The 15023-nt window shown below is 42.0% G+C and overlaps 1 protein-coding gene across 1 annotated transcript; it reads right to left on the reverse strand.

Annotated features, from left to right (window-relative positions):
* Positions 1–13694: 13694 nt before the first annotated feature.
* LOC126566894 (toll-like receptor 7) lies at positions 13695–14819 on the reverse strand. The gene has a single exon (XM_050223301.1). The coding sequence runs from the start codon at positions 14817–14819 to the stop codon at positions 13695–13697; it is 1125 nt and encodes a 374-aa protein (XP_050079258.1).
* Between the last annotated feature and the right edge of the window lie 204 nt (positions 14820–15023).

Genomic DNA, 15023 nt, shown 5'->3' on the forward strand with positions numbered 1-15023 from the left:
CATCCATTCCACGGTACAACATGTATGCTTGTGACACCTTCCTTACGGTAGGCATTGTAATGAAAAATTTCATTCACACCCCACATCTCGCCCTGGCATCCGTCGCAGCAATCAGGCACTTCTCATTACACCGGTTACGTCGTTATGCTCATTGGTTAATCGTACAACTGAATTGTAAATTACAATCTTTACTGTCAAGGTACCCAGCAATGACGAATCTTTTCACAATCGTGCACACATCAACGAAAGAGAGTTTGCTGTATAAGTTCTTCAACGCTTGGTTCACGTGTGTCTGTCAGTTTGGGGTTTGAGTGTATCAAGGAACGATTTCTGATGTAAAAAAGCATAGAAAACTTGTCTGCAATAGGAAGAGAGGAAAGCAACAAACTTTCCTGGCATGGTATCCTGTAGTGAAACTACTTAAATTAACGATAACGGTTCTGTTCGCCGCGACTTCATTTGGCAAATTGACAAATAGACTCAATTTGGCAAAAGCAAAAGTAGACAAACACATCGTTTCCTTCCAGTTCTAGGTGTTTGAATGTTCCGTACGAGTAGTTATAGAACGCTGTAGAAGGAGAGTTTAAAAGCGCGAATAAATTAAGTACTCTTTTAGAGTTAGAGGGAGTGCTAGGCATTGCTCAACAACTTCCTGTGGCACAAGTAGCATTCTCAAATTAGCGCAATGTAAGTAAAGCAACATTAATTTCTTTATTTTTTTATACTTCATCTTGATTACAAAATGTAAATGTTGTATTTAAAGTGGAACTTAAAAATCTGCTCAATAAAATACGATATTTGATCATTTCAGCTTTTTTTACTCTAACTCAAACTCACCTTTTTATTTGGAGCTTCTCAAACACATCAAAACAAATCAACTGCGTCGACGACGACAACTAACTTCCTGCTGGTACAATGCTTTCAAAACTTTCTCTTACACATTCGAAGCTGGTGATGAAAAATGTAGCCAAAATTTATAAATATATTTCAACTTCAAACTGTGTAACTCAATCCATTTCGTGGTACAACTTCTTCATCTGAGCACATGCACCAGCCAAACGCCTTCAAGAAATATGTTCAACTCCAAATCCTACGCTTCTGCTACGTTGAGCAGTGTCTGCACTTTGGTAGGAAACTTTACTGGACCAAAATAGAGGTAAAAGTAGCAAACGAAAACTAGCTGGACCGAAAAACGCTCAAGATAGTGGTTCTTCTGGGTAAACAAAATGTTTGGCCGTATCACATCGCCGTACCGTAATGGAAGATCAAGTAAGTTTACTTGTACCGCTCCAGAGCGCATATAAATAGTGGTGGCACTAAAAAGAAAGACACACACACACCGCACGACAGTGTGCCGAGGAACGTGCCTGCCAGACGCATCCCGTGGATCCAAGGATTTTTCTTCGGGTTTTGTGCCTGTTTTCCGAGATCCGAGGAACCACCCGCAGCCATGTGGAAGGAAGAAAATACAAAAACTTTTTCCACTGGCGGTCCCCATTTGTACACGGGGTTTCACAGTGCAAATTCCGGGAGCTCTAGCACAAACGAAGCGGGAAAACGAATCGCCTGGACTAGCGGCACGACAATCTTTAATCCTTTGGTCCTTGGAAGAAGTTCTGGTTGCTTGCTAGATCAATTTTTCTCTTCCTAAACTGTGCGCTCCAATGTAGACGGTAGAGAAATAAAAGACAAAATCGCACAAAAACGAACCAGGAACCCGTTTTTGTCGAAAGCGTGCTGGGATCAAACTTTTAGCTGAGTCAGCGCCAAAGTCTGTAAGTAAATTATGAGCCATTCGTGGACAAACAGAGCCACAGTCTCCTGGCAGGAGGAATGTTGCCCGACAAATGCCGGAACAGATTCAACACAATCGTTAGCCTTGGGTACTAGAAACTGCGGGATTGGGATTGGGTTTTTCCGAATGACAGTGTACTACAAGCTGAAGTTAGTTTATTTTTATTTCGCATTTGAACTTTTTTTGGTCTCCTTCCCGAAAACGATGTGTGCTGTCGTTTGAATTGCCGGAAAATTGCTCGCTATGTAACGAATCGACGGGATGCAATTATAAACCGGGAAAGAAGACCCCCGTGTTAGTTACTTGAGAAGGAAATTCTTTTTCAATTTACGGTACTCATGTGCAGCCCCCACAAATTCTATGCATTTTTGCCCATGTGCCCTTTAAGACTGCGTGTGCAAACCTAGCTTGTTCAAGACGATTTTTTTTTTGCCTACTCAAAGCAATTTTAGGCAGCCCAACCCCCCACATTACCAATTGTGTGGACAGCTCATTCAAAGGAAAATGTTTCATACACACAAAAAAGGGTCGTTTATTTAATCGGAAAAATTTCAGCTTCAAGAAGCGGAAGCGGAATGTGAAGCGGAAACCGGAAGAGCGTTGAAAAGGACGGAAGAAGCAAAGAAGGAGTGCACGTCAAAAGCGCGAAGAAAGAAAATCCCATTAAAATGGAGAAAAGATCCCTTTTTAAAAAAAAAAATGGCAAATGCGAAGTGAACCAGCAAGCGTCGAAGGACTCAACCCTCAAGTAGGAGGCAGTAGAAAGCTGATGGAATCTATGGGACCATTTTGAAGATTTGCTCCTCGTTTGAAAGTGGCTCGAGGAGCTCTAGCCAGAGGGGGCAGACTCTAGCAAATGGATATTTTGGAGGCGGGTGTGTGCGTACGGGACGTGTTCGTATATTGCGATAGCATCTTCACCATCTACGCCATACGATAGCCGCGCGCGCGCTTGTGTGATGGTTGAAGGAGAATAGGTCGGCATCGATGTTTGGGGCATGCCAGCGTCGAAGCTCCCGCTGGAGCGTGAAGTAATTTCGTTGGGTTTTGAAGGCGGAAAACGAAAAATGATGAATGGATGTGCGTGTGCATCATGTGCGTGGTGCGTGGTGCGGTGGACGGAAACCTTTAAGGATGTCGCGCGGGAATGTTGCCGCGCGAGTGTCGGGGATTCGATTGTCTGGTTCGGTAATGGATTTACCCGACGTTCGCCTACCTCCTAGCACTACTCCTCCGCCGCATGTAATGGTGGAGGATTCCGTTTCGACGCATAGTCATGATTCTTCTAAGTAACTTGTGAGGCGGTGTCCAGTTTGTAGTCTGCATTTCTTTACTTCATTCGCTTTAGAAATGCTCCTCTGGTAGTCTAGTTTTCGTTAAATAGAAATATTAAATTAAAGATGAATATTATCGACTATCTTTAAAGGAGAATAATTGAATTTTCTTCGTGAACTTAGTCCCAATCAGACTGTCCTATCGTTTAAATTGATATTTTCAAGGAGTTATTTAGTTAAATTTACTATGAAATATCTATACGAGCGACCGTTAGAAATACTTCAAAACCATCCAAAAAGATAAAAATAACATAAAAAGGATCTCAACTTCCACACAAAGCAAAGTGAAGTTCCGTATTCTGAAACGTTACTGTATTTCTTTGACTTTGAAGATGGACCAGTTTTCAGGACATTTGAAACTTTGCAATCAACTTTTACAACAATTTTAGGGGGTTTTAAAAAGGAAAACTCCACAACTTTATGAGCTCGGCTGTTCTCTTCACTTACAACGCAAAAAGGAAAACAATAAGACACATCGTTTTTCTCTTGACCTGTGGTGATCTTCATCCTGACCCTAACTTTGCTCTGCATCTTTGAAGCCTTTCTCCTCAAGAATGGTGTACGTTAGTGATGGGTTCTTGGAACCGCATTCACGGCTCCGAACTGATTTCGAGCATCGTAACTCCGGCTTCGATTCCGGCTAAATAGAATCCACGGTTCCGCCAGAAACCGTTCGGAGTCGTTAGTCAGCAGTCGGATCCATTGGAGCCGTCCGAAGCCGTCCGGAGTCGTTGGAGAGAGCACCATTGTAGGTTGTATCACTGTACCATGGACGATTTGAGCCGCCAACTAATTTGACGGTTTCCTGCGGCTCCCAACTAGCGGCTCCGGATGGCTCCGACGATTCCAGACGGTTCGGAACTCGGAGTATTGCACCTCCCTTCCGGAGCCGCTTCCAAAGTTGGAGAAGTCATTCGGAAGCGATTTCGTTTTTTTTTTTTTTGTCGAATTTATCCATCACTAGTGTAGGTTTTATTATATTTTGAACTACGGTTGCTGTATTTTTTCGATTCCCTGTGGTGTGTTCCCTTGCGTTTGTTGTGCAGATGAAGAAATCTTTTTTTCATCTTCAATTTTACACATTTTACTTTCCATAATGGTAAAACAAAAAGTCGCAACAGCCAAACAATGGAGAAAATTTGTGCCATCTTTTAATTCTTTCCCGACAAAAAAAAAGCAAACAAAACAGCGTTTTGTGTTGTCATGCGCTCGCCGGCTTTGACCTTACGTCCGGTTTTTTCGTCCTATCATTTACGAAGCGATAATACTGGCTATTATTGCAGCAAGGGCAGCACACACACACACACACCGAATAATAGCGATGAAAATTGGTGCAAAAAAATAGAAATCTGATTTTTACTGGCCCTAAAGGTTCCGTCTGGTTGTGGGGTTGAAAGTCGACAACGCTTTATCTCCTTTTAGTGACGCCTTGTTTTATTTTGCAAATTTGTGTGCTTATTTTGATGCAGTTCTTTTTCTGTTTTGTCGCATCTGTGTCTGTGTTGTGCATTTTCATCAAGTTATTTCTTTCAAATTAACACAAAGCACGCGCCCAACAAAGCCACTAGGCATTGGAAAAAAGGCGAAGGGGTGTGATTCGTTCAGAAGGGGCGAGTGTGTTTGTTGTTTGGAGCTTTGGAGCATCTGCATTCTTCCGTTGGCTGTTCCGTTGAACGTGCAATACACTTTTTTATCTGCCTATTAACAGCTAGTTTGAATAAGCTGCCCAACACAATACAAACACACGGCACTCTGGCGAACAGCAAACAGCTCTTGTGCACCGTGTCAGACAGACAAAATAGTTCGAATATGTTTCGGCGGAAGGATGCTATCCGGGTGCGCTGTGGCGGAGCAACATATCAGACAACATTCGTTCCATCAATGCTGATCCCGCATGCGTTGAATGCGTGCGTATCAGTGAGCCACTTTAGTTTTACAATATTTCACATAAAATTCCAAAATATGCTGCTAGACGGGTTTGATTGAAAGCTGAAAAAAGGTACGTTTTTAAATCATTTCGGGAATGCATTTTCTTCCGCACCGGCTGGAAGTTAAATGGAGCCTAGGTGCGTTTTACCCGGCTCGTATTATTCGGTATGTACTCCATTCCGCTGCCTGCGAGAATGGAGTTCAGCAGGTTCATGTTCATGAATGCATTTTTCGATCGGCAACCCGCCGCGAGGCTTTATGATATTGTGCGTATTATGAACGTGCTCTTCTATGTGGACTACCCCGCCCGATAATTCCTATATTTTAGGCTTGATATTCCAATACACAAAGTTGTGCAAAAAAAAAAAAGAAAACTATGACAGTTATTTTGCAATGCGTAATTTTTATTTTTTCTCTGAGTTGCAGCTAGCACACACAAGCGGCGTGATCCCTGGGCAGACTAATATGATAAACTTTTTGTTTTACTTTATTTTAATTTTTTTGGTTGTGTTTCGATGAAACTGCACGCACGCAATTCGTGATGCAATGGAAATATGGGCTTAAAAATTCAGTTATTAATTTTCCACCTTACATCCTGGCAGAATTATTGAGCAAAGTGGTGTGTGAGAGACAGCGAAAAATGTTCTGATATTGTTGAAGGATGAATTACTGGCATCCGTTAGTATATGGATAATCACGATCGGCTGTAGTGTAGGAAATATTCCAAAAAAAAAAAAGAAAAAAAAGAACGTTTGACGCATTGACGCATTTATAATCGTATTTAATGCCACTTTGATGCTGAATGCTTAAACCAAATTTATTTTGCTCTTTCAAAGTTTATCAATAGTTCAGCGTTTCCAGATCGCACTGTTACTCCAGTTTGTGTTATCATTAATCTCTAGACTTTCAGACTAGAGATCTATCTTTTGTACATCGCTCACACTGAAGGCTCACTTTACCTCGTGTGACTGGAGGAAGTCCTTTCAAATTAGTCATGATGCGCTACCAAAACTGTCCTCATACGCTTCTCGTGTTCGATGGATGCATCATGTGCTCTCCCTCTCTTTCTTCTTTACCATCACATCCATCCCAAAACGATGCAGTTTCATAAATCGAATTACCTGCGAAAGATGATGGTGCTAACGATAAGCCAGCAGGGCCCAGAACATAAGTATCATACACTTGCCTTTAACCGTTGCGCTTCGCTCGTACGTCGGTCGGTTGCCTTCGAAATTGGATTAATGATGGCGCTTGAGAGAGTTTCGCGTGTCTTCCCCAACTAAACGTGTGTGGGTGTGTGCCACATGTGGGTGTGCTCGAAACTGAAGCATCCGTACACGCCTCGATGCATGATGCCTAGCTATTTGGGTCACTTAGGAAGGACAAACAGGTGCCGGCGACCTGGGAGTGTTTGTTGTGCTGCTGCTCGGTGGGTCGATCTTACACTCGACAGTTCATTTAATTAGCGAGCTAAGCTTCTTGCACATCGACCGTCGTTTTGCGTGCCGTCGCTGGCCAAAAAGGGCACCGAACATTGGTGGATTGGTCACGTCGAAAGGACGACGCGCCACCGTGAGCGTGGTGATGAAGAATTGACGTGCAGTTGAAACTGATGCCGTCTGGGAAAAGTGGCAGTTTGTTTATGGTTTTCGTGAATGTCGTCCGTTGGGCGAAGTTTGTTTGCATGTGAAACTGAAACCGTGTCTAGTAGTGTAGGGAGTTTAACTAGTGTTTGTAAGGAGCCTGTGTTTTTTCGATAGAATTCCGACGCGAATGCACATGCCGAGCATCAAAACGTTAAATCTCAAAAGAGGTTAAAGGGTTCATTCTTGTAAGTGAGTGAGGAATAAGAAAAGCGTAAATAAGTATCGATAATAATTATTAGTTTGGTCTTGACAATTGTGGCGATTTCACCAAACTATCAACTATCATTGCTTTTGCATTGCATCTAATTCAATGGTAGCAGATCACAGTTAAAAAATAAAAGATTACGCCAATTCAGTGAAGGAAAATCAATGTTTTTTAACGAAAATTGAGACAATAATTTCTAATTAAATCCTTGATCTTGTTGCAGAACATAATTTCATCTAGAAACCCTATACCTCCTATAAGAAAAGAAAAAAAAAAACTCATCCATTCAATTTGTATCTCTTTCGCTGTGAAGGATGCTAGTTGCACCCTCAGTTTCGTTATTGTTTTCAAAATGGCTACCACTTCATTGATCACTAATGGGGCATATCAGATAGTTGTCACCCATCCCTAAGAACCAATGTGTATACACAGATTCTTCCTTGTGTGAATCGAGAAAACAATTGTCCTGACACTTTGCAGGACACGAGCGTTCCTCGTTGCTAGCAGCAGCAAAAGATTAATGTAATGACCAGTAGAGTCCCAGAGCCGTACAGAAATGCAAGGATGCATTTTACACCCTTAGATGTGTGCTCCCTTGCGTCCGACGGGCCTGATGTTGTTGCATGTTGCGGTTCCCACCCCGACGGATACTCTTCCCTTGCGCAACTGCTCCATAATCCATGGCAGATACGCGAACGCGTTCGAGCATTAATGAGTTGATGTGGGGAGATGCTTTGGTTTCAAATGCGATTGCATGGCTGCATGGTACAATGCAGCGCTCATTTTTGCCATTAAATGACTGACCGATGACAACGACGACGTGAGCGCCAACGTTGACAACGATTTGAAATTCTCCATCATGGGTGTGTGACAGCTCGGTTTTCAGAGCCGGAGGAAATGGGCAGGCTGGTCCAAGTGAACCGAATCGACACCGGAACTATGCAACAACTGCAAACTTTGCATTGATGGCATGCAGCTATCCACTGTGTTGTCATGGTGGTGCCCGCTTTTGTGCCGATCCTGCGACACAAGTACATGCGAAGAAGGTGTTGATAACGACGAGGACATTGGAACGGCATTTCGAGAAAGGATTGAAGGGCATGGGGTAGAAGAGCAGAAGAACTTTGCCACCAGCTGAGCTAATACCATGGCTCGTGGCATCTCCTGGCTGAAGCCCCAACCCAAGCATCATTCCATTGGCAGTGATTTATAAACCTTTCACATTGTCTCCTTTTCCTAGCGAAGCCTCCACCGTGCTTATACGTCCACGTATACTTGGGACGTTTGATAATGTTTATGCAACTCTTGTACTCAATATGTGCCCCCAGCCCGTCAACCTTACCGGTCGATGCCGGCGTATAGTTATGATTGGAACGGTATAGAATTGAATCACGAAGAAGGGAACCGAACAGGAGATAAGCTAATTGTAAATAAATGAGCTGAAATAATTGCAGTGCAGTGAAAGATGAAACCTGGTGTGTGCTGTGCGAGTTGCCGCGAATGAGTTGGAATCGTTGTGTGTGTGAATGTGTGTGCAAAAGCGAGGTACAACACCAGTAGCGGTCGGGCATTCCGGCGCGTCGCCTGCACCGATGCACCCGATTGATGATGGCGTTTCGGACATGTGAAGGCAATGCCTTGGCCCAAGGCACTTTGTACTCGAATGGGTGTATTTGCGAGGCAGAGCGCACGGTCCTACCCGATCATCCCCGCCTTCTTTCTATCGAGCGACCAGCATCCAGCAATCGACAAACTGTCCGTAAGTTTTCGTCCGGTTTCGTTACCCGGCGTTTGCGATGTCTGCGCTGTGGTCACGCTTCACAATTGCTTGCGTCATCACATTAATGGGGATTGACCTTTGCGTAACGGTGGAGCTGGAATTACTGGGATTTGGTCGAAAATCTGAACGACTTCACGGTGGTTATAGTCTTCCAACAAGTAATCGGATTCCTCATGTTGCCCATCGCTCCGATAAAACTTGTTTGTGAAACTGCTATCATTAATGTATTGTTTAGCTTTAGAGTGTTTAAATAGTGATAACTGTAGCGATAATTTCCTACAAGATGATTTACGGAATTCTGATTTCACGCAACAATATATAAGAGAGAAAACTATATTGATCGGATTGTAAAAATGATAAATTAATCTATTATTACTGCTCTAATTCAATCAAATCTGCAATCAAATTTTATAGCGTTAAGAATATTGCAATTACATTATCATATTCAAGTTGCTCCCTCTTCCTTTCTGTATTTATTTTCCTCGAGCAGAGGGCTCATCTCGGCCAATATTCAAGTTGCCTCATCCTATCCATTAGATTGTATAAACATTTTAAGCTCCGTTGCATACCCCAGCACAAGGGGAAAAACGTGTCGTAATTACTTGCTACCTACCATACCTTTAGCCGCTGTGAAAAGCAAGCATCTTCCGCACGGTTTCTTACGGGCCAAGACGTTTTGCAATAATATTTACAATTCATCATGCTTGAGACTTATCATAATTTTCCATCAAGGGCATACCGAAACAAAGCTAATAAATTGACAAACCATCCCTTCGGCCACTCAAAACTAACATCCCGCCATTCTCCTCCATGGCACATACTCTCGCCATGGTTTTGCTGCCTTACCTGTGAGCCGGCTACGGCCGGTAACCGTTCGTACAATCTTCCGGTGGATTGCGTTTAATCTCGCACAACTCAATTTCATACTTGTCAGTAATAAATTGCACGAAATATTTTCCTTGTTCGCTCGTTTGAAGGTTGTACCGTGGCTAACGGCGTATAGGCGTTCAGGCGGGCCATCTCCGTCTCCAGCAGGATGGAAAATCACTTTACATTTTGTGCATTCTTTCGCTTGGCAGTATGCGACAGGACACAATTTTCATTTCCAGGTTCCAGAGTGAACAAAATTCTACTCAAGAAGATTAAAATTTCACTGTAGTACATCACTGCTAGTTCCTGTGCTCTAACGGTTGGTGGAATAAGCAAAGGGATAGAACGCTTTTAAAATAAACATTTCCTTTTTAGGTCTGGCCGTCTCTGTGGCGTCGGTTTTTCACACGGCAGGACCGAATTTCGAATCACATTCAATGCACATTATGCTTTTCTGTTTCGATAACTATTTCTAAAACATTTAAAAACAAAATTGAATGTGCATGGTTATGGTGAATTTTCTATCCAAATTCAAATATATTCACGTCTTCTACAGAAAACAGCTCTTCCTGGACAACACAAAACCCTGTTTGTCTTTCTGTGTGCGTGCATGGCTGTGGCTTTCTATCAGCCGGATGTTTCTTTGAAAAGTTGCCATCATTTGCACATCGCTTACCGCGGACCAAGAAGAAAAGCGATGTGGTGGTGGTGCCTTGTGAGGTCCAGGCTGCTTAATGATGACGACATTGCAGCGGCAAATTTGAACCTGCGGTTGTCCCACTAAAGGACATGCGTTCCACAGCCGGAAGAATTATGTTTATTTGCATCCTTTGAAGGTACAGCACCGGTCGGCACGGTTGTTCATCCGGCAGTCTCCTGCTGGAGGGTCTCCTTTCGGTCAACTGTATACACTTCACATTCAGAAAACAACCATTCTGTTCCGTTTTCTAGCGTCCTTTTATCGCATAACCTTGTAGGTATTGCATTTTCCCTCCGTTGCGGTTTTTGTGTGTAAACTTTAATATCATTATCATCATTCGTTTGCCATTTCCCGGACGCGCTCTCTTTGTGAACGGTCGGTTTTGGTCATTGCGTTTCCGTCTTTGTAGTGGATACGTTTCCTTCCCTGCTTTAAGTACACGGTCTAGTGTTTCAAAAGCACACTCTCACTTTCTGGCAGCTTTCCTGCGCCAGGCTCATCACGTTTAATGGCTAGCACTTTGTTTGCAGCGAACGTTAACTCGCTTTTCCCGTGCCCGTGGAGGTGGTTGTCTTCTTGATTATTCTACGAACGGAGGTACGGACACTGTTGGTACGCTTTTCCAGCAGAAATCTCACACGGTAGAAACCTCACTGCCAAATAAACAGTAAGCTTGGCAGCGCCCAGGTTACGTCAACTGTTGGATGAGCTCATTAATGAAACGAACGACAAGCGATTACGGCTGTTGAGTATGTTCGACTGTTCGACAACACACTCCGTGCGAGTAAGGGTGAATAATGAGGCGGGGGGGAGGGGGAAGGGGGGGGGGGATTTTCACCGTGATATGTTATTGCGAAGCTCTGTCGAAAAGATAAGCTCCAAATTGTGACTCAATTAGCATTTTGCGAGGTCTTTTCGAGTGTCCATTTGCCCAGACGCCAACCAATCTGTTGTTGCTGCCCATAACTGTCCGGCGGTGGTGGCGTTGTATGTTTCATGCGAACAAAAACCCATCTCGCCTAGTTTGTATTTGCCATTCACCAATGCTGCTTTTGGGTTATGCTTTTCTGAAGAGCAATACAAACGATCAAACCCTCTGTCGAACAATCATCGATTTTGGGTTTGAAGTAAAATTAGTCACATCGCTAGGACTGCTAAATATCCTTCGTTCACGTTGTTGAATCGCTGATGGAATCTATGGGATGATACGGTTCCAATATCTCCAATCTCTTACCAGAGTGGAGTAATCAATTGTCTCGAACGCCTAGTCCATCGGTACGGGAAGTAATTTAGTGTGTCACGTTGACGCCTTCTGCCGTTCCGAAGATCAAACCAAACACTCCGTTCCGGGCAATAGCAATGGATTCATTAGCATACAAAAAGCATTTTAGAAACGGAACAGCAAATAGTGAAATTGAAAGTGAATCGATTTTGGTTGATGATATTCATGCTTGCAATTCACAGTGTTGTGATTGGAAAATGTTGTCACGGAAAATAGAGGAGTAACTTAAAGCTTCGTTTGTGTTTGTGTTGCAATTGTATACGCTTACGGATGTATATGTAAGAAAAAAATCATAAAACAATTGTCATTTATCATATATTCTTAATTTCTTATAGTTATATAATCGATTGGATTATTTGTCATCCGTAGCGTTGTGACATTTTCAGATACCTTGCTGACGTAAAAATTTTCGATACAGTTTCCTTGCCCAATTCCTTCTAACGATGATACTGGCACTAGCGACAAATCAAATCTCACATTACTCTAGGCATAATGTACCTGTAATTGAAAATAAAAGTTACACTACAAAGAACACTGGACAATAGATTGCTGGTCATTACTGAGATTTTTTTTACATTTTTGATGGTCAACTCATGATGAATTGATTCTAACCCATTAAAAGTGGATGCTCAAATTTTTATATTCACTAATTTTCTTTCTTTCTATCTCTTCTTTTTCTTCTTGGCTTTACGAACTCTAAGGTCACGCCGGTCATCAAATGGCTTGCTAGACTACGGATAACCACGTAGTTGAAAAGTCAGTCCTCTTATGGGGTTCGTTCCGGATAGGATGCAACATAAATATTACTTCAATCATTAATAAAGATTTGAAGAAATGTGCCATAACTTATATACATTTGTAATTGTCAAAATGTTGTTGAGATTTTGAAGCTTTATCGATTTTGTTTTAATGGTGTTTCTTCTCCTTAATAAATATAAAAGCACTTAATATGATTTTTTATTGGGCTCGAAGTTTAGGAATGTAAGAAATAGTAAGCCAAATAATCTCGAAATTGTAGAGTCCGAAAAGAATAAGTTTAATAAATTACAAACAATATTGATTTTAGTAATGTCATGGAAATATATACATACATACTGTGTCCGAAAAGTAAAGTGACATTGGATGTCAAATTTCGCGCGCCAAAAGAAGCTTCTTGTTTTTATTTTTCCTTTGTCAATATGTATGTTTTTGACAGTTCTGTCACGTTTCAAGTCATAATATCAACCCGGCTAGGAGTGACAATTTGTTTTCGGAGCTGCGCCACGTGTTTTTGTCCATATTGGGCATGTCCAAGTTTGTGGAGCAACGTGCATGCATCAAATTTTGTTTGCACAATGAAATAAATGCTGTAGAAATATTGTGGATGTAACAAAAAGCCTTCGGGGAAGAATATCTGTCGAAGAAAAATGTATTCAAATGGTACAGTGATTTCAATAATGGTCGGTGAAAAGTTCTAAGACGAGGACCGTGCGTGGGGACCATCCACCTCGACTGTCGACGCCCACGTCGTCCAAATCAAGGACTTGGTAGTCAATGATCTTCAGTTGACGATAAGAGATCTTTCGGAACCTCCATTCGGCGAAAGCGGCTGGATTAGTGGAAAAACAATAGCTGGTTTTTGCACCACGATAATACGCCTTTCCATACGGCAATTATTTTGAGGTAGTTTTTCATAACAATTGACACAACCATATTGTTCCGCAACCGCCGTATTCGCCAGATTTTGCACCAGCCGACTTCTGCATGTTCAATAAGCTAAAACGGCCGCTTCGGGGACACCGTTTTGACACCATCGAGGAGATAGAAGTCGCAGCGACGGTGGAACTAAAGGACATCTCAGCATCCGCGTTTTGACCTTCATTTGGTGGCCTAATAAAAAAACCATTTGAGAAAAAACGCAGTCACTTTATTTTTCGGGCACATATCGGTCAATCTATGCTTCACGGCGGGGACAGTACAGTCCGAATGGGATATTGTATCGCTATTTACTGGTGCGTCAATGGCGTAGAATAAGGATAGTTTACCAAACAGTGTGAATCAATCTATCATTAAAAGACACTATCGCAATGATGATATGATTTTTTTATTATTTAACCTTATTGCAACATTTCCAATTATTTCCAAGCGTAGCATATTGGCTGTTCTCATTCACATTATACAATCCTATTTTCAATACAAGTAAGGTTCAGTCGCTCCTCGACAGTGTTCCATGAACAATCGATTGGATTATTTTTCATCTGCAGCAATGTGACATTTTTAGATACATTGCTAACGTCTACATTTTCTATAAAGTTATTATCCACATATATTTCCAACGATGGCACCGCTACCAGCGACAAATCCAGCTCGGTAAGCTTGTTCTCTGTTATCCACACTGTTTTCAAATTGACCGGATATCGAGTGGTGTTGAAACTGATCGTAGTCATATTGTTGCTGGACATGATTAAACGTAGTAAGCTATCCATCTTGGCAAAGCTCTCGACGGTAACGTTCCGAAGCTGGTTGAAGGATAAATCAAGATCTCTTACACCATTAAGCTTTTCCAAACAGTTCGGTACGGCGGTTAAGCTGTTGTGTCTTAAATCTAACCAAACCATAAGCGGTACATTCCACTCACACACGTTGATCGTTTTGATTCGATTTTTCGACAAAAATAACCTCAAATCTGTATCAGTTTTATATTTACCAAAGACAGCTCCAATGTTGTTCTCGTTTATGTTTAATAGTGTCAGAATTCTAAATGGATTAAAGAGCTCCATGTTTAAGCTTTGCAAAAAGTTTTGTGACAAAGTTAACATCTCCAGCGAATCGTACAGGCTGCAGTTGCTTTTAGCACTGTTCTGAATATGTGTAATGCGGTTTCCATAGACATTTAACACTTGCAACTTGGACATATCACAAAACGTACCCAGATCGAGCGATTCGATCAAGCAATTGGTTATACAAATTTCTCGGGATGCTTGCAAGTTGCGGATCGATGGTGATATTTCGGCAATGTTACCAGACGCTACGATAAATTCAGTTAATACATCGTTTTTCTCCATATCGATTCGGCGCAATCCTGTGAAGGAAACGTTCAGCGTGGATATGTTGCTCCGTTGTGGTACAGTAAGCCATCTAATGTGCATTGAATTCAAAATGGACACTTCCGTTAAAAACGACGGAATGGTGTTAAAGAAAGCGTTATCAGCATGACCGATAACGAGATTATGGTAATTCACAGCATTCACGGTTGTTGGTATGAATCGATAGACGAACATGTCTGCTCTGGTGCGCATATCGCAAATAGTACAATCTATATCAGTTCTACAAAAAATACGAACTGCACATGCTAATTTTACAACTGTGAAAATTAAAAGTACCCTGAAATAAAGAGGCAGTTGTTTAGTGTTTTTTTTTTTCTTTCTTTGGGAGTAATTGTTGTCGGTTCAACCTATACCACGGATCAAATATGAAACACATTTTGCACTTTTTGTGTGTAC

The sequence above is a fragment of the Anopheles maculipalpis genome, chromosome 2RL, assembly GCF_943734695.1.
Source record: "Anopheles maculipalpis chromosome 2RL, idAnoMacuDA_375_x, whole genome shotgun sequence".
Taxonomy (NCBI): domain Eukaryota; kingdom Metazoa; phylum Arthropoda; class Insecta; order Diptera; family Culicidae; genus Anopheles; species Anopheles maculipalpis.